Source organism: Acinonyx jubatus, chromosome D1, assembly GCF_027475565.1.
Source record: "Acinonyx jubatus isolate Ajub_Pintada_27869175 chromosome D1, VMU_Ajub_asm_v1.0, whole genome shotgun sequence".
Classification (NCBI taxonomy): domain Eukaryota; kingdom Metazoa; phylum Chordata; class Mammalia; order Carnivora; family Felidae; genus Acinonyx; species Acinonyx jubatus.
This window is the reverse complement of record NC_069390.1, coordinates 39,940,220-39,958,639: the sequence shown is the minus strand read 5'-3', so window position 1 is coordinate 39,958,639 and position 18,420 is coordinate 39,940,220. Positions and strand designations below refer to the sequence as shown.

Here is an 18,420-nt window from a genome sequence, read left to right as displayed (position 1 = left end):
AAGTCATGTAAGGCAGGTGCAGATTTATCACCCAGTGAAGTGAGGAAAAATCAGCGGCTCAGGCACAAAGCAGGGGAAGTGATAAGTAAATAAAATAGGAGAAAGAAAAGGTTGGTGCTGGACAGGTTGAAGGAAGGCGGAGGTGGTCACCATAGTGAAGGAACACAACTCTTGATAAATGTCAAGTCACAGCTTAGAGCTAACAGGAGAGCGAATAGTCATTGAAAGTTTGGGAATAATGACCTGGAAGGGAACATTAGGCCACTTATTCTGCATGCCTGAGACAGAAAAATAACTTCTCAGTAGCTGTGTGAACAGGCGTGTGGGGGACTCGAGGAGGGAGTGACATCCAGCTGTTCCAAGCTGATGGACTAAGAAGAACGGGGTTTACATTGAAGCAGGAAGGATTTGGGTTAGCTCTTAACAGTTGCACGGCTGTGCTTCTCAAACCTGGGAGTGGTTTACCTAACTGGGAAAGCGTATAGTGCTTGTAGTTTATTTATTTTGGCTTTCCTTGTTTCGCTGTTTATTGTTTATTTTGAAGACCTTGGGAGAATGTGGCTTCACTATAAATCCATTTCCTCCCACCTTCCTGTTACGTTCATGCTCAGGTCTTAGATTCCAACAGTGGAATACTAGTTTGTTGCTTGTGCTAAAATGCAGAATGATCCAGGAAGATGTTAGCAACATTTTTTTCCATTTTAGTTTCTTTTTCCCTTGGCATCCTAAGCACTGCCTCTCCCTGCCTTCCCCCGGCCTCTGCTCCAGCTTTTTTTAGTTTAAATTTTGCTTAGTCTTTGAAAAAGAATTCCTTCTACTCTGCCCCCTAGCCTCCCAGTTACCCTCCCCAGAAACATCAAGTTTTGGGTTGTTTGGCATTTCATTTTTAGAGATTATTAATTAATGTCTGTGTGACATGTTGTGTTTTGGGGTTTTTTGCCCTGCCCTAGGCATGGAGAGGGCTTCAGTTAGTTACCTTGTCAGCCCCTTTCTCGTCTGACACCTTGGGTGTCTGTGATCAGTAGGGAAAGCTTCTGTAGTTCAGTGTAAGTGCCACCCTCTCAAATGGACCTAATAGTCGGAAGGTTGTGATCCCTGGTACCATTTCTTATCAAAGGCCATAAGTAATCCTGAGCATTGAAATTTAAAAAACCTCTTAGGTTATGTCCTGTGGTGTAAGAAGTAAAAGATTTCGGGGCACCTGGGTGGCACAGTTGGTTAAGCGTCCGACTTCAGCCAGGTCACGATCTCGCGGTCCGTGAATTCGAGCCCCGTGTCGGGCTCTGGGCTGATGGCTCAGAGCCTGGAGCCTGTTTCCGATTCTGTGTCTCCCTCTCTCTCTGCCCCTCCCCCGTTCATGCTCTGTCTCTCTCTGTCCCCAAAATAAATAAACGTTGGAAAAAAAAAAAAAAGAAGTAAAAGATTTCTTGGCAGTGCATCTTTCTACTGAAAGAACTCCCCTTTTAATGCCTAACAATAAAGCATGTTCCTGGAAGACCTTTTTAGGCTGGCCTGTGGACCAACTTGTCCCTTGGACGTGATCCTATTGGGAGAGAAGCCAGGTTTTACACCACTCTGTCTCTCCTGCTTCTCTCTTCACTAAAAATAGTCCCCTTTGTTTGGTGTCTGTGTCCAGCATAAGACTGTATTGATAAGGACAGAAGTAATTTTCCATCACTTTCCTTCTCTCCACTTTGCTTTCGTATTCTGTGCATTGGCTCTTCCCTCTTTGTTTCTATTCTCTGGCTCTGAACCAATTTTTGTATTATATTTTGTCTGTTAGAAATGGTCCCACTTTATATTCACCTGCGACCATGTAGACTAGTCAACGTATTTTGTTAGTTTTATCCCATTTATATTCTGGCACCGAATGAGGACATCATGTCATTTATCATTACTTCACAGACAGGAAAAATGAACTTGTGCCTCATTTTTCTAACAAGGCCTCCCCGCCATCCCGCCTTCTTTGTTTGGCATTAACACTCCTGATGCGACGGCCCTGATGCACACGAGCCTCGCATGAGCCAGTTACAGCTACTTCTGGCTCTGTGTAGCCTCCATCCGTTCTGTCCTTTGTGAGGTCTGTTTTCAGGATGGACACTCAGAAAGGGTCAGCATCCTGCAAGTTACAGGGAGAAAGATTTTAGATCATGGTTAGAAAGAACACTGTAGCTGGCAGAGCTATCTAAAAATGAAAATGATCAGCTTGGTACAGTATGAGTCCCCTATCATTAGCCAGTGACCACCTGATAAGAATGTATTATTAGCGCATATTAAAGTTGTATATCACAGAAGATAATGTACGTGGCCATTTGTGGCCATTATCTTTGACATTAAATCTGCAATCAGTCCTATGAAAATTCTAGTTGGGGTCATGCCGTGTGATCAAAAAATTTCCCAGAAGAGAGCAGTAGAAATCTGTAAGCTGGAAGAAAGTAGGTATTCTTTCCCACTCAGCAGCTGTTTCCTGTACCTGCCGTTGGGAATTACAGTCTTTTTTGTCATATCAGGTGCACAAGAGACATCTTTGTCTGCCGTCCTAATGAGAAGCTCTCAAGAGAGTGTAATTTGCCTTAACTTGTTGCCTTGATGGTTACTCTGTGGTGATTACTCTTAGATTGCTTCTGACGTATAGTCATGAAAGATGGTTGGGAATCAAATAAGGCTCAAAATGGGGGAAAAAAAGACTTTTTTCTTTTAAGACTAAAATGGACAGACAGGTGATAGTAAAGTCAGGGACTCATTTTCTTTCTGTCCCAGGAGCTCTTCAGTGCTGCTTTGGGAAACTGTCTGAAACTACTTATCAAATTGTCAGAGGCATTTATGAAACCTCAAGGTGAAAATTTACAGAATTCTTATTTCAAAAATAATTTGCCCTTTATAAACTGTCGTGAGGCCTACAGAAGCCATTGGCTTCGCAAGACCTTAAGGATTTGTTCCCTTGTTTCTGCTGCTTCCTACCTTCATTCTCCTTAGTGCTGCTCTTAGCTGCATAGCTTAGGGAGGTCACAAAGGCCATAATGAAGTCCTGTCTTTTAATTGGCATATAAATAGGTGTTCCTGGAGAGAAATTGAGCCGTGCCTATGTGAATCTTTTTCCCTCCTATATGAATCTTTTTCCCTTTACTCTTTTCCTAGGGGTGTCTGTCTCATGAATTCCCTTACCTGGACTTTCTCCCTCTCTACAGGATAAATTATGGTGCCGGTGAAGAAGTACACCCAATAACTGCATGCTGTTAGATTGTGTTCCCATGGTTATCTGGGTGCTTACAGGATTTCTTGCGCCTACAACAACAGCCAAGTGATCTGAACCCTTAATAAGAGTTTATTCAGTGCTATAATAGACTCCTGTGTATCATGGACAAAATAAAGAATTTTCTAAGACAGACATTTATTAAATCCAGTCATTCTCTGTCATCAAGTCCTTAAACAATTAACTTTGGGCCGGTTCATTTTATGCCGAAAATGGTGGTTTTAGTGGTGGTCTTATGGACCTTTTTTGCTTTTATTGCTTTACTGCCAGCTACCAATGCAGTGTTATCATATAGCTTTAGTGAGTAATGAGGTGCCAGTTTTTCACCTTGGCTAGTTAAGTTGGCACTTGGAAGAAAAATTCTTTTTTTTCACCATGTTTTAGATTTTTAAATTATTTTTAAATTTTTTTTAAAGTTTATTTGTTTATTTTCAGAGAGAGCATGAGCAGGGGTGGGGCAGAGAGAGAGGGAGAGAGAATCCCAAGCAGGCTCTGCAGTGTCAGCGTGGAGCTCGACGCAGGGCCCAACCCACGAACCATGAGATTATGGACTGAGCCAAAATCAAGAGTCGGACGCTTAACTGACGGAGCCATCCAAGTACCCCCGGAAGATAAATCCTTAAAGCTGGGTTCTATTCTGTGCTCTCATGTCTTACCGTCTCTTCTCCCTGAAAAGAAGTGCAGTGATTTTATCTTCTTGTACAATAATCACTGGTTTGTTACCTTTTTAAATAATGAGTTTCTTTTTTGTGAATCCACAGATTGGTCAAATCATTGTGCCACGACATTCAGAGAAGATGGACTGTGGACCTACCTCAATCAGATTGTGGCCTGTTCCCCTTGGGTTTTATATATCTTCATGCTAGCAACTTTCCACTTCTCGTGGTCAACATTTTTATTATTAAATCAGCTCTTTCAGGTATTAATTTCTCTTCTGTAAAGCCTTTGAGTAAAATTTCCAGTACACTGTAATAAGGTAGAAAGACTTGAATTTTAACTCAGAAGGCTTTTGGGTCCTAGTTCCACCTCCGTCGCTTACTTTCTGGGTCTAGGCATGTCATTTGACTCTTGGATTTCCAGTTCCTTGTCTGTAAAATGGGGTTGATAATGCTACTCTCACAGGATCGTTTAAAGGTTAGAATAATGAGTTGTTAACTTGTCCGTAGGGATGATCTAATCTGATCTTTTTACTTTACGGATAGAGTTACAGAGAGCTGACTTGCTCAAGGTCACCCAGTAAGTGGCAAAATCAGAACCGGAAACTTAGGTCCACTGACCGTCCTGTTCAAAGGCTTTTTTCATCATACAGTTAAATCATACAGTATGTGAAAACATGATATAAAATATAAAAGCATTGTGCAGGTGTGAGATGATTGTCTTCTCTCACCTTTTCCAACCCTGTTTGTTGTCCTGATTATTATATAGCACTTAAATGGGTAGAAGTGGGGAGGAAATGCAAGATCCCACACTAACCAGTGTAACCATGGTAATTACACTTCTAGGGAAGGTCATGGCCATTAGAAAGTTCACTCTCCGGGGCAGTAGTAGCCACATTGAGCTTCCGAAGAAGCTACTGTCCCTTCCCTGCTGCTTTCCTTCCCCTATGAGCATAACCTAATTCTCATTGTTGCTGTGGCCCGTGCTTGTGGAATGGACGGCCGTGGTCAGTCTGAGCCAATTACTGTGAGACCTCACATGATTAGAGCATTACTCCTCAAAAGTGCATTCCACGGGGCGCCTGGTGGCTCAGTCGGTTGAGCGTCTGACTTCAGCTCAGGTCACGATCTCGCGGTCCGTGAGTTCGAGCCCCGCGTCGGGCTCTGGGCTGATGGCTCAGAGCCTGGAGCCTGCTTCGGATTCTGTGTCTCCCTCTGTCTCTGCCCCTGCCCCGTTCGTGCTCTGTCTCTCTCTGTCTCCAAAATAAATAAATGTTAAAAAAAAATTTTTTTTAAAAAAGTGCATTCCACTTTAACAGGGAAGTAACAAGTTCTACAATAATAGTAACAAAGTGATAAAGACAGACAAAGGAAAAAAGTGCCAAGGAAAGGAATTAAGCTGGTAACACCGACTGAACAGAGGCTTCTGAACATTCATCTTAATCTTATGCCCCTCTGGCATCGATAGACTCAGGCAGTAAGAATGAGTATTAGCATCAGTGATTATTAATATTAACTACTATCTCGTATGATACCTAGTATTTATCTGTATCTTACATATTCCAGAGCACTTTCCTATCTATTCCCCAAGGTATAGATTGTGCCAAAGTAGTGTCTCCATTCTAAAGGTGAGAAAACTAAGCCTATGAGATGTCGAGTGCCCAGTTTTGTCCATAAGGGTGGTGAGAGGTGGAAGCAGATGTAGAACCTAAGGTTTGAGACATGGATTCTAATTCTCTTTCTTCTTTTCTGGAGGCTTAGGACAAGGACAGTATATGTAAGACTATAATATCAATTTTTTAAAGAAACCTTAATTTTGTTAATACTTTCTAAGGCAAGGAAAATGAACTCAAAGTTTTGGGTAGTTTTCAAATACAGCAATTTAATGTTTTCTTAAAAAAAAAATTTTTTTTAATGTTTATTTATTTTTGAAGGAGAGAGAGACAGAGTGTGAGCAGGGGAGGGACAGAGGGAGAGGGAGACATAGAATCCGAAGCAGGCTCCAGGCTCCGAGCTGCCAGTCCAGAGCCCGACATGGGACTCAAACTCACAAACCACGAGATCATGACCTGAGCTGAAGTCGGACTTAACCAACTGAGTCACCCAGGCGCCCCCTAGTAATGTTGTTTTCTTAATAAACAAACCAATTCTCTTGTTCGAAGCCTTTCATTTGATGACTGCTCTGGTGAGTCATGGGTTTGACTATAGCAAGTCAAACTGAGCATGTAGTTTGTGGTAAGGACCATGAACTTTATTCTCACACTGACTGAGGTATCTGTCTCGTTCTGCCACTCTTTAAGCTGTGTGACGTTGGACCAGTTACTTTACCTCCAGGAGCCTCTGCACTGGGTATTTTAAATATATGATGTCAAGTCCTTAAGCATCTGATGAGGGACGATGGTGTGATAATCTCTGTTTTACAGATAAGGAGCTTGATGTTTGAGTTATTTTCAGGATTAAATGGGGGTAACTCAGTAATAGTTGTTTTAATGATTTGGGAGGGTCTTTTTTTTTTTAATGTTTATTTTGAGAGAGAGTGTGTGAGTGGGGGAGGGGTAGAATCTGCTCTCAAGCAGAACCCAATGTGGGGCTCGATCCCACAAACCATGAGATCATGACCTGAGCTGAAGGCCGCTTAACCAGCTGAGCCACCCAGGCACCCGGATGATTTGGGAGGTTTTTTTTTTTTTCTTTTTTTAGTTTGTTCATTTATTTTGAGGCAGAGAGTATGAGTAGAGTAGGGGCAGAAGACAGAGAGAGGGAGAATCTCAAGCAGACTTCACGCTGTCACTGCAGAGCTCACGTGGGGCTCAAATTCACGAAACCATGAGACTGACCTGAGCTGAAATCAGGAATCAGACACAACCGACTGAGCCACCCAGGTGCTCCATATTTGGGAGTATTTAAGTTACCTGAATTCTTACCTTTCCCCAAATTGTGGATTTAAATGTTCTTCACTTCAGTACATTTAAATGTTCTTTAACTTTTTCATTTGGCCCTTTCTTTTTTTTTTTTAATTTTTTTTAACGTTTATTTATTTTTGACACAGAGAGAGACAGAGCATGAACGGGGGAGGGTCAGAGAGAGGGAGACACAGAATTGAAACAGGCTCCAGGCTCTGAGCTGTCAGCACAGAGCCCGACGCGGGACTTGAACTCACAGACCACGAGATCATGACCTGAGCCGAAGTCGGCCGCTTAACCGACTGAGCCACCCAGGCGCCCCTCATTTGGCCCTTTCTAAAGAACTACTAAGAAGCATATACAAAGTGAGAATTGCAGTAATGCTGGTCACATATTGTTTTATTCATCTAAAAGTTGCATGCTGAACGTGTTGAGAACCTAAACAAGGTGGTAAGCCCTGGCTTAAATCACTAAAGCAATTATTTCATGACTCTGCTTTTTTGAAGGTTAATAAAAATCAGTCAAAAGGATAAATGCTCAGGGGTGCCTGGCTGACTCAGTCAGCAGAGTGTGTGACTCATAATTTCGGGGTCATGAGTTTGAGCCCCGCATTGGGTGTAGAGATTACTTAAAAATAAATAAATAAACAACTGCTCAGCTCCTAGATTTACATAGGAGAGTCTCATTTAGAGCTGTTGAGCTGTTGTTATCCTCACCATGATCCTTGCTTAGAGGGTGAGGTGACACTGTATTTGGGAGAGTACTGAATGTTTACCTCTGTCCTGTGATGCACGGAGAGAAACGGAACCTTGACGTAGCAGTATTTTTCATGTACCTTCCAAACTTCTTTTGCAGATTGCTTTCCTGGGCCTGACTTCCCACGAGAAAACCAGCCTGTTGAAGCAGAGCAGGCATATGAAACAGACATTGTCCCTCAGGAGGACCCCATACAAGTAAGTCCCATCTGTTTTGACCACTGAGTCCTGTGGAGGATGCTAGCCTAACCATTGGTTTCCCAGTCTGCTGCCACCACTCAGGCCATGCTGCACTCTAACTTGCTATCTGATGGAGTTGAACCTCTTATTTCTTGGAAGCCTTAGTGACTGACAGGAGGTGAGTGGTGAGGTCATGAGCCCCAAGGTGGTAAGAATTTGGGACTTAGTCTGCTGGACTTGGCACAAATAGCTAAGTGACTTTGAAGTTTTGCTAATGTGGGGAATCTCTTTAGTCAAGCCACATGGTCACAGGATTGCATGTTGCTGGCGTGAAGTCAGTGTGAGATAACCGAGCACGTGGCTGAGAATTCCAGCCATCAGGCTGTCTGCAGAAAGCATTAGATTGTGAACTTTGCCAAGATTTTCAACCTACCTTTCTATCACCAGTGATTCTTTTAGCCCTGTGTTTAATGTGCCCATCCGCGTCAGGGAGAAACTAGTGTTTCGGGTTTGGGGTATGTTTTCCCAAGAGCATCGGTTGTATAAAACCTGTCCTCAGTAGAAAATGAGAGTGTTTGTAGGAAGCCTGTCATCTTACGATATGAACAGTCAGGCTTTGAAGCTTATCTCCCTGTCATATATATCGGGGTCTTGGAAGCTGGGAGTGCTGCAGAGGTGACCCTGAGCCCTCTGGGGATTTAACGCCCACTGCATATCTCATGAGCAGTCTATTTTAAAGCACACTTGTGGTACGAGATGAAACTGTTAGGCTGTTAGACAAGGAAATCAGAGCCTGGGATATGACTATGATCTGTGTTTAGAGAGGAGAGCAGTTGACTAAATTGAGAAGAGACGGCTTCGGTGGTGGAAGGTGGACAGTAGTGTTAGGCTTGTGACAATTGTCTCAGACTGGCAATGATCGTAAAGTCCTTTCTCAGGAGTTTAACCAGAGAGATAAATATTTACTCCACTGAAGAATGGAAGCCTTTGTGACAGAGGTGGAATTTTCAGCTGAGCCTTGAAAGATGTGTGGTGGGGCATGATGGAGAAGGACAGAAGGGCATTTCAAGCCCCAGAGAAGAGTCTGGAAGAAGGGCCTGAGATGAGAGAGCTGGGGCGTGTTTGGAACTGCTGAGTGATGGCAATGTGGGCCGGAGGACCTAACGGCAAAGCCTTAGAGCCACTGTGAATCTAGCTTCCAAAAACTTGCCCAGATTGAAGATTTGTCTTGTCTGTCTTACCCTGAGTTGCTTTCCCTCACCAACTAGCTCTGGAGCTGGTCTTCTAGGAGTGGAGATGGTCCTGTCCTGATCACTGTCATAGCAGCGGCAGATGCACAGCCATCCTCAGGCACAGATGTATTTTAGTGTATAGGGTTTGGGTTTTGGCAAGGTTTTTGGAAGACCACACCGTGTCCGATAGGTAAGATTAATTGGAAGGAGCTCCCTCCCTTTGGTTGGAACTGCCATCTTCGAGTAATTCGCCAAAATGACCAGCAACAAGGGAAGGAGGGGAGGCCCCCGCTGCATTCTCTCTAGGCCTTTTAGACAACACGGAGTTGCTGTTCTGGCCACATGCTTGTGAATCTGTCAGAAAGGTGATATTGTGGACATCAAGGGAACGGGCTGCAAAGGTTCCCATGGCACAACCGCAGGAGTCTACGGTGTCACCCGGCGTGCTGTTGGCAGTGTCATAAACCCAGAAGTTGAGGGAAGATTCTTGCGAAGAGAACTAAAGTATGTAGTGAGCATATCAAGCACTCTAAGAGCCGAGGCAGCTCGTGTGAAGCATGTGCAGGAAAATGATCAGAAGAAGGAAGCCAAGGAGAAAGGTTCTTGAATTCAGTGGAAACGCCAGCCTGCCCCACCCAGAGAAGCACACTTAGTGAGAACCAGTGGAAAGGAGCCCGAGCTCCTCAGAGTTCATGGGATGATAGGTATAAAAAAGGACAAAAGACTTCTGGACTATTAAAAAAAAAAAAAAAAGATTAATTGGAAAGAACTGAGACAGGGCCAGGGCCATATTTAACTTAGAAAGTTTAAGGAAAAAAAAAACACAAACATCTGTTGACTGTACTGTTGCTGGCCTGCCTGGCCTCTGAAATAATCAAAATCTGAATCAGGGCAGTGAGAATGGAAAGAAGGAAACTTCTTGATGGCAGCCATCATTCCAGTGAGTGGGGCGCTCAGAAGGAAATTAAGTTGCTGGGCAGGAGTCAGAGAATCTCACAATAGGGATTCAGGTCCAGAGATGGAACTGGGCATCAATTTTAATGTCCCGTAAGCCAGGGAACGGTCTGATTCACCTCTGGATTCCTGCAGGATCTTCAAAGGATGTCGTATATTGTAAATTCTCAGTGAATATTTATGGTCTGGATGAATGTTTGTCAAAGGTAAACAGGAAAAGTAGTAAGATGTGTTCTCTTCCTTCCTTGGCAGCCTTGGGTTCACGCAGAACCTTGCAGATTTCTTTCAGTGTGGCTGCTTTGGCTTGGTGAAGCCCTGTGCCGTAGATTGGACATCCCAATACAGCATGGTCTTCCACCCAGCTAAGGAGAAAGTCCTTCGCTCAGTATGAAGAAAAGCGACCCCAGACTCTCACTCTGATCTGTGTTCATGTTGATGCCCTGTGGTCTGCAAGTGAAGTGAAGATTAGGAGTTCACCGAAGCCCAAAGGAAAACACAGGTGGTCTGTAAAGCTATTTAGTAAAAACACAAGTTCTCCAGAAAGGCACTACGCTTTTAGATTTAGCAAGATGGACTGTTCCTGAACAATCTTGGCAGACATCTAAAAACGCTTTTATATGTTTCACAAGAAAATACAACTTACTTTTTTTTTTGAGATAATATTCACCAATTATGGATAAAATGTAGTATTTTCAAATACTTTATTGGTTGTTTCAAAATAGTACTATTCTTTAAGCTTGTAATTTTTGATAAATTATTTGTTTGTTTTATCTATAAATATGTAAAAAATATCTAAATAGAAGTACCTGTTTTGCTTTCACACTTAATAAATTTTTTTTTTTTTTTTTTTTGTAGTTGAGACTTCATTTCTGACACTTAACTTTCAGAATCTTAAATTGAGAAAAGGTGTATGTAGGGCATAAAGAAACTGATTCACAATTCCAGGACCGAGTTGAGCTCCCTGTTAACACCAGTAAGCAAGATTTAATTTTCCATCTTACTTAGAAAATGGAACAGATGAGGTTTTCAAGATTAATTACTGTTTTTACTTAGTACCCTCAAAATATTGGACTGATGTGATTGTAAGTGCTAATTTCCCTTGTTCTGGAGGAAAAACTAATTCCACTTTAACTCTTGGTATTGTATATAAATGCCCTGGACATGGCACCTTCCTGCTGAAAACCCTTCCTTAAGGCTCCCCTCGCTCTTGGGGTAAAGGCTAAACTTCTCATCATGACCTACAAGGCCTTGAATAATATAACCTTATTTTGTTTCCCAGTCTCACTCTGGACCACGCTTTGTACTCTAGCCACATTGACCTTTCAATTTTTCAAGGATCCTTTCTCCTTTCTTCTACAGAGCACCGAGCCTTTGCAGATAAGGAAACTAAAGCCTAAAGAAGTTTGTATCTTCTCCAAGGTCACTTAGATACCAAGTGGGGTAGCCACTCTAGAGCCTAGAGTCACCTTGAATATTCTCAGACACGTTGTGTGTGTTCAATAAATGTTTCAATTTATTGAATGAAGGGTTTTTAAGCAGGGTATGATGTGATCATAATTGTTTGATCTGACTCTCAGTTGGGGGACAGAAGGACTTTCTCAAGCTATAGCCTTTCCCTTTCTCTTCTAACCCTACCAAGTATATATTCTCAAATTGTGGCCCACACACCATTTAACCAGAATTCTAGGGATGGAGCAGGGGCTTACTTGTTTAAAATTCAAATTCCTCGCCTCACACCTTCCAAACCACTATATGCCAGTGCTTCTAAGTGATACATGGCATGGAAAGCACATTTCATTAATTTTTAAATTATTCCACAGGTATTGATTGAGCACCATGATAGGTCTTTCAGGCCATAAAACATTTAATTGGGCATACTAATCACAGAGCTTGCAATCTAGAGGGAAAGCTAAGATGAACGAAACTATAAGATAACGTAGAAGATATTAAAAGCCATAAGAAAGGTACAAATAAAATATTGTTAGAGTTTAGAGGTTGGAGAGAGCCTCAGTAGATGTGATAAGGGAAGTGTCTATGGACGATAAGGCATTGCAAAGGGCCTTTCAATGGTACTTAGTTTGGAAATCCGGAGTTGGAAGTGAAAGGCATTCTCATGTAGAGAACCCTCCGAATGCAGATAATGGGAGAGTCTGAAGTATAGTTAGAACCATGGCAGCTGGGTCTATAGGGTGTTTCAAATGGGGCACTCGGTTAGTAAATCGAAGTGGTTGATTGGGACGAGGTCGAATGTTAAGCCAAGGAGCTGTAAGGTTTAAGTGAGCAACAGGAGCTGTTTCCTTACCTCGTCAATAAAAAGTCCTTGAAAATGTTGTGGCTGGCCGGTATCTTCAATTCCTGTCTCCCCTTCCTCCTCTTAACCCACTTAAGCAGTCAGGCTTTCACCCCTGCCCTCCATGGGAACTGCTTAGCAGCATTTGACGGTGGCCAGTCCATCTTCCCAAATACACTTTCCTCACGCGGCCTCCACGAGACAGCGCCCCTGAGTTTCCTTTTAACCCCACTGGTTGCTCTCGAGATCCCCCAGTCTCCTTTGCTGTTTTCCTTCCCCTACCATTGAATGTTGGAATGTCTCAGTGGCTAGTTCTTGAACTTCTTGTCCTTCATCTAAACTTACTTCTCCTTCCTTGACAATCTCATCCAGTTGTGTGATTGTGTATACGGTCTGTGTACCAAAATGCCCCAGACTTTTAACTCTGGTTCAGACTTCTTCTCCAACTCTATCCACTTAAATAAATGTTTAATAGACATCCTAACATGTCCAAAATTGAAATTGAACTTCTAATCTCCACTCTATCCTCACCCTCACAAATAAAAAGTAAAGAATTAAATAAAACATAGTAAATTTAAAGATAAAATAGGGAAGCCCAGATGGCTCATTCGCTTAGGCGTCCAACTTTGGCTCAGGTCATGATCTCACAGTTCATGGGTTCAAGCCCCATGTCAGGCTCTGTGCTGACAGCTCAGAGCCTGGAGCCTGCTTTAGATCCTGTGTCTCCCTCTCTCTCTCTGCCCCTCCCCAGCTCATTCTCTCTCTCTCTCTCTCTCAGAAACAAACATTAAAAACATTTTTTTGAAGATAAAATAAATAAAAAGTAAACAACCCTGTTCCCTACCCCTTAGTCTTCCCTATATCAGCTGTTTGGAAACTCCATCCTTTCAATTACTCAACATCAAAACTTTAGAATCTTTTCTTGATGATTCTTTTTCTCTCATGATATGCCAGATTGAGATTTCTTTGAGAAATCCTGCGGACTCCATCTTGAAAATACATCCAGAATTGAGTGCTTCTGACAACCATTGCTGCTGTCGTTCTGAGTTACCATCACCTCTTGCCTGGGTTACTGCAGCCTTCTTATTTGGTCTCCCTGCTTCCACCCTTACCCTGCCACAAGCAGCCAGAGTGATCCCTTATAAAAGACCAACTGAATCCTATTGCTTCTCTGCCTAGAACCTTCTAGTGACTCTTGAGCTCACCAGAGGAAGAGCCAAAGCCCTGACAGTGGCCTGCAAGGCCTGACAGGATCTGACCACTTGTGCTTTCCCTCTTGCTGATGCCTATACACCTGCTAGGCATGCTTCTGCCTCAAGCCTTTCCTTGCTGTGCCCTGCCTGGAATGCTCTTTCCCCAGATATCCACGGGGTGAAATGCCTTTCCTCTGAGCTTTTTTCCAGATGTCAACTTCTCGATGAGGCCCATGCTCACCAACATCTAGAAAGTTGGAATAGCCTTTCCTTGAACTATTCGTCCTCTTTACCCTACTCTGCATTTTTGACCTAGCACTTACTGCCTTTTAACATACTATGTAATTTAATATGTCTGTTGCATTACGGTCTCCTTCCCCAACCCAATAGGATAGCAGGTCCCTGAGGGATTTTTGTTTCGTTCACTGATGTATCCCAGGTACCTAGAATATTGCCTACTACATAGTATGTATTCAGTAACTACTTGAATTAATCTGTTACATGAGCTTGTTGAATGAATTGAAGGGATTTTAAGCAGGACATGATGTGATCGGAGTTGTGTTTGAGGACTGAATCTCAACTGGGGGACAGAAGGATATTTTTAAGTTCTGTCTTCCTGTCTGTTCTCACCAACCCCTGCCAAGTAAGTATTCTTAAATTGTGGTCCACAGACCATTTGCATCAGAATAACGGGCCTGTGGTGATGGGAGTGGTGTCCAGGGAGCACTTGTTTAAAATTCAAATTCCTCTTCTCAGACCCTCCAGAGTCTGACCCCCTACCTCCAGAGTCAGACCCCTACCCTCAGTTCTCTGAGGAGTGAGTCTTAGAACCTGAATTTGTAACACGTTCCCCAAATGATTCTTACATGCACATGCTACAGTTTGAGAATCATTTGCTTAAGGCCTCTTACCCCTACCGTCTGATTGTGACTTTTTCCTCAGCTACGTATTGGTGTGAAAGTTTAAAAAAATAAAAAGTTTGAGAGTCAGTGTTTTATAGCTAGGCACCCCGGGTTTGAATCCTGGATATGCCAACTGTAAGTGACTTTTGCCTCTGAACAAATGACTTCCCTATATAATGCTTCTGTTTCCTCGTTTGTATCATGTGGATAACAATAGTATATACTCCCAAATGTTGTTAAGAGGATTAAATGTATTACTAACATATAAAGCGCTCAGAATTATACTTAGCTCAATAAATGCTAATAATTTAGAAATATTTGAGAAATTGATTAGAGGTAAGGAAATGTGCCAAATTCACCTTTCTATACTGTGTTGTGTGTTCTGGGACTAGCATTCTAAAAACTACAATTTCCTTGTCAGCTGATTTTCCATTAAGTTCTGCAGATAGGGGAGGAGGAAGGGAGAAGAGACTTAACTCCACTTTTCTTGCCAGCTGTTCCTCTCAGTGTTGTCCCTACAATGGCCTTGAACCCTGATGAAGACAGTTGGAATCCGTGTCTAGCTTTTCTCCCGCAGTTCCCAACCACCTCCATCGTCTTCCCATAGAAGCCCCAGCAGGAACCAGGCAGGGCTCTCTGCTCAGAGGTCTGACTCCTAACCCTGGGAAACCTGTCCTCGAGGGATCTAAATTAGGGCGCCCCCATCTCTTCTCTTTGTTTTCCCCAGCCCCACACTTCATGGCTGCTTCCTGCAGTTATCACCTCTGTGCTAAGTCAGGGTGCTCCTCTTTACTTTCTGAAAAAGATTAGCACGTGCTTAATCAATTCCCTCTATTATTTTCTCCCTGTTGAAGCAAAACAGAACACACTATTTTTCTGTGTTTCTGACTGGACTCTGACGGATATAGAATGTTAGAGATAAGCTTTTGATAATGGTCCAGGCAAGATGCAATGAAGGCCCAGATTACTGATTGAATGTGAGGGGAAGAGAAGGGAGAGTCAAAGATGACTTTGAACCCAGTGAATTGAGAGGGTGACAGTGTTCTTCTGAGAAGTAAGGAAAACTGTGTGGGGAGTCTAGGTGATGAGTTCGGTGGGTGGGGCCTATTGAGTTTAAGGTATTGCAGGCTATGCAGCAGAAGAGTCTAGAAGGCAGCTGTAAAGAGGCCAGGGCATGAATGAGGGTCATGAGCACGGATGGATGAGGTTGACACAGGAGAGAGGTAGAAAATTGAGATGAAAATGGAAAAGGGAGTTGCCCTCCTGAAGTGGGAAGATCGGTTCTAAAAAGAGACCAAAGATGACAACCAGTGCGAACAAACAAAATGTGAGGGAGAGAGAGACAGAGAGAGACAGAGAAACCTGTCCTCGAGGCATCCAAATTAGGGGATCCATCTCTTTGTCTCCCCAGCCCCACACATGGCTGCTTCCTGCATTTATCACCTCTGTGCTGAGGGCAGGAACACAGTCTTCCAGACCATGGATTTAGGGAGCTGGAGAAGAGGAGGAGGGCATGGGGAGGCGGCTGGATATAGGAGGATAATCACGATAGCACAGTGGCGTAGAATTCAAGAAGAATTCATTTCAGAGAGGGAGGAGTCACTTGTCGGGAGCTGAGGAGAGGTTGAGAAGAACAACTGAGGGAAGACGGGTTTGTGGTCTGGAGGTTATCGGTGGGCTCGGGGGAGTAGTGGCAGCCGGCAGTGGGGTGGGCAGCAAGGAGGGCACCTGGGAGCCAGCTGCTCAGGCCGTAAGACTAAATGGAACGGAGTCTTACAGTTTGGCTTTGAAAGGAGAAGGGAGAAGGCAGGTTTGGGCTTGTTTTATTTGTCGGGGCCATGGGGACATGACAATTATGCTGTGATGCCCTAACTTCATTTCTCTTTCCAAATATCTGTATAGTCACATCGGAGACAGTGCATTTGAATCATTTCCACAACTGCTACGCAAAATCCTGATGATGCTCCCTGTGACTTAACAGTCTGGCTGGACACTGAACAGTGAGAAGTGGAATATCTTGGCTATAGCACATCCAGTATCATAGCTGGGAGTATCATAGACGCGGGAGTTAATGGGATAATAACCACCCCCGCCCCCGCCAATATCTCACTGGCTTAACACCACATAAGGTTTATTTCCCCCTCTTATTACAGTCCATTTAGCTGTTCGAAGATACTCTTCCATGCAGGGACCCGAGCTCCCTCCCAGCTAGTGTTTCCACTGTTTCCTAGGGCCTCGGCGTCCACTGGACCTTCTGCATCCACAGGTGTGGAAAGAGACTGGAGACTCTCCTGGATGTCGTGGGGGCCAGGCCTCCATTGGCCAAACTCAGTCCCGTGTCCCAGTCAATGGTAGGTGAGCCTGGAAAATGTAGTAGAACAGTGCCCAGGAAGCAGAGGGGAAACACAAAGACTGCTAAGCCACAATAAGGCCCTTTCTTTGTTTTGCTTGGGTTTTTCATTTCTAAACTTCACTCCACATATAATAATCTCTTCTTTTATAGTCTAGCAGAATGTTGCATTTAGTCCAGCCTACACTCTCTCCCACTTCACTCACTCAACAAATGTTTAGTGCGTGCCTACTGTTTGTCGAGCACTGTGAATACAAGCGTGTCACATTCTAACAAGGAAGCAGATGGGAATTCAAAATTTCAAGGGAATGACAGCAGTGCTATGTCAAGTATTGGCTGTGGGAACACAGAGGTGGATTAGTTCTGCTCAGGAAGTTCAGGCAAGATTTTGCAGAGGAGACGGCATTTGACCTGTGACTCGATTATAGGAGTTTGCCAGGCTAAGAAGTTGGTTAGGTTGTGAAGATGGAGGGCGTTCCATCTTCTAGATGTTCTAGGCAAAATGAGCAGCATTAGCAAAACATGATGAGGTGGGGTACTTGGCATATTTGGCAAGCTTCAAGTCTTGGAGTGTAGCTGGAGCTCCTCTGGAAGAGATGGCTGAAGCTAAGTTGAAGGGTAAGTCCAAGGCCAACTTGTGAAAGCCCTTGTATTGACCTCCTGTTATGGGCCGAACCGTGGCTCTCCTCCTTGCCCCCACATTTATATGTTGAAGTCGTAACCCCCACAACCTCAATACGTTAATTGTATTTGGAGATGGGGTCTTAACAAAGGTAATTCAGTTAAAATGAGGCTTTTCGGGGTCTCTAACCCAACGTGACCGGTGTCCTTATAAGAGGAAGAAATTAGGACACAGACATGCACAGAGAGAGGGCCATGTGATGACGGAGAAGGCGGCCACTTACAAGCCAGGAGAGAGGCCTCCGAAACTAACTCTGCTGACCCCTTAATCTCAGACTACCAGCCACCGGAAGTGTGAAAATGTAATTTCCATTGTTTGAGCCACTGGTCCATGGTTCTTTGTTACGGAAGCCCTAGCCGACTAATACATATACCAAAGGGTAGGAATGGAGGGGGTTACTCTAGAGACGTAGAGAAGTCAGAATCCAGGAGGCCTGGGGAGTGAGGCAAGGGAGGGGGAGGGGGAGGGCAAAGCCAAGGAAGACAAGATTCTAGCTCCGTCTCCAGGGCGGCTGGCTGGGTGGTGGGGGTAGTAACCGTGAGTTGTGGTAGAGGAAGAGATCATCCTGTCTGGTGCTCATTTTCACATGTTGTGTGTCTTACCCCTCTGTAAGCCTGGAGGTCTCTAGCATAGGGGACTTCCTAGCCAAGGCCAAGGTGCTATATTGCTCTTAAAGCCTGTGCAGGTTAAAGGGGACTTGATGTAGTTAATTCAGTTTATCCCTGGTGTTATTAATCGTTGGACTGACGTCGATGGGATCTCACACACCTCTGGCCAGAAGCTGACAGATGAAAAATAAATCGCCCTGTGCTCCCTTCCCCCGAGAATGTAAAATGTGGAATAGTTCCACCCTCGGGTCATTTTGGTGGAACTCGGTGGCCGAATCACCCCCCGCAAGAGTCTCTGGACAAATAAAACATCTACATTTTCTCTTTGAAAGTGGGATGGGGCACAACCTCTGCCAGCCCTTGTTTTTCTCTCTGAGCCCTTCTGTTAATGCCAAGCAAATAGAGAAAATGATGAGAGGTAATTGCATCCGAAGCATCAAAAAACCAGTAAATAAATAATGA

At 43.8% G+C, this 18,420-nt stretch overlaps 1 protein-coding gene across 6 annotated transcripts in view; it reads left to right on the top strand.

Annotated features, from left to right (window-relative positions):
* ZDHHC13 (zinc finger DHHC-type palmitoyltransferase 13) overlaps nucleotides 1-18,420 on the top strand; it is a 59,398-nt gene that overhangs the window by 40,050 nt on the left and 928 nt on the right. For 4 of the 6 annotated variants that reach the window (XM_053203389.1, XM_053203388.1, XM_053203385.1 and 1 more), the window contains 3 exons: nucleotides 4,015-4,172; nucleotides 7,668-7,765; nucleotides 10,186-10,776. In XM_053203389.1, coding sequence (XP_053059364.1) covers nucleotides 4,015-4,172; nucleotides 7,668-7,765; nucleotides 10,186-10,324 — 395 coding nt within the window. In that variant the 3' untranslated portion in view covers nucleotides 10,325-10,776. Of the gene's footprint in view, nucleotides 1-4,014; nucleotides 4,173-7,667; nucleotides 7,766-10,185; nucleotides 10,777-16,549; nucleotides 17,728-18,420 lie in introns of those variants that run through there. The other 2 variants (XM_053203387.1, XM_053203386.1) reach the window with 2 other exon arrangements.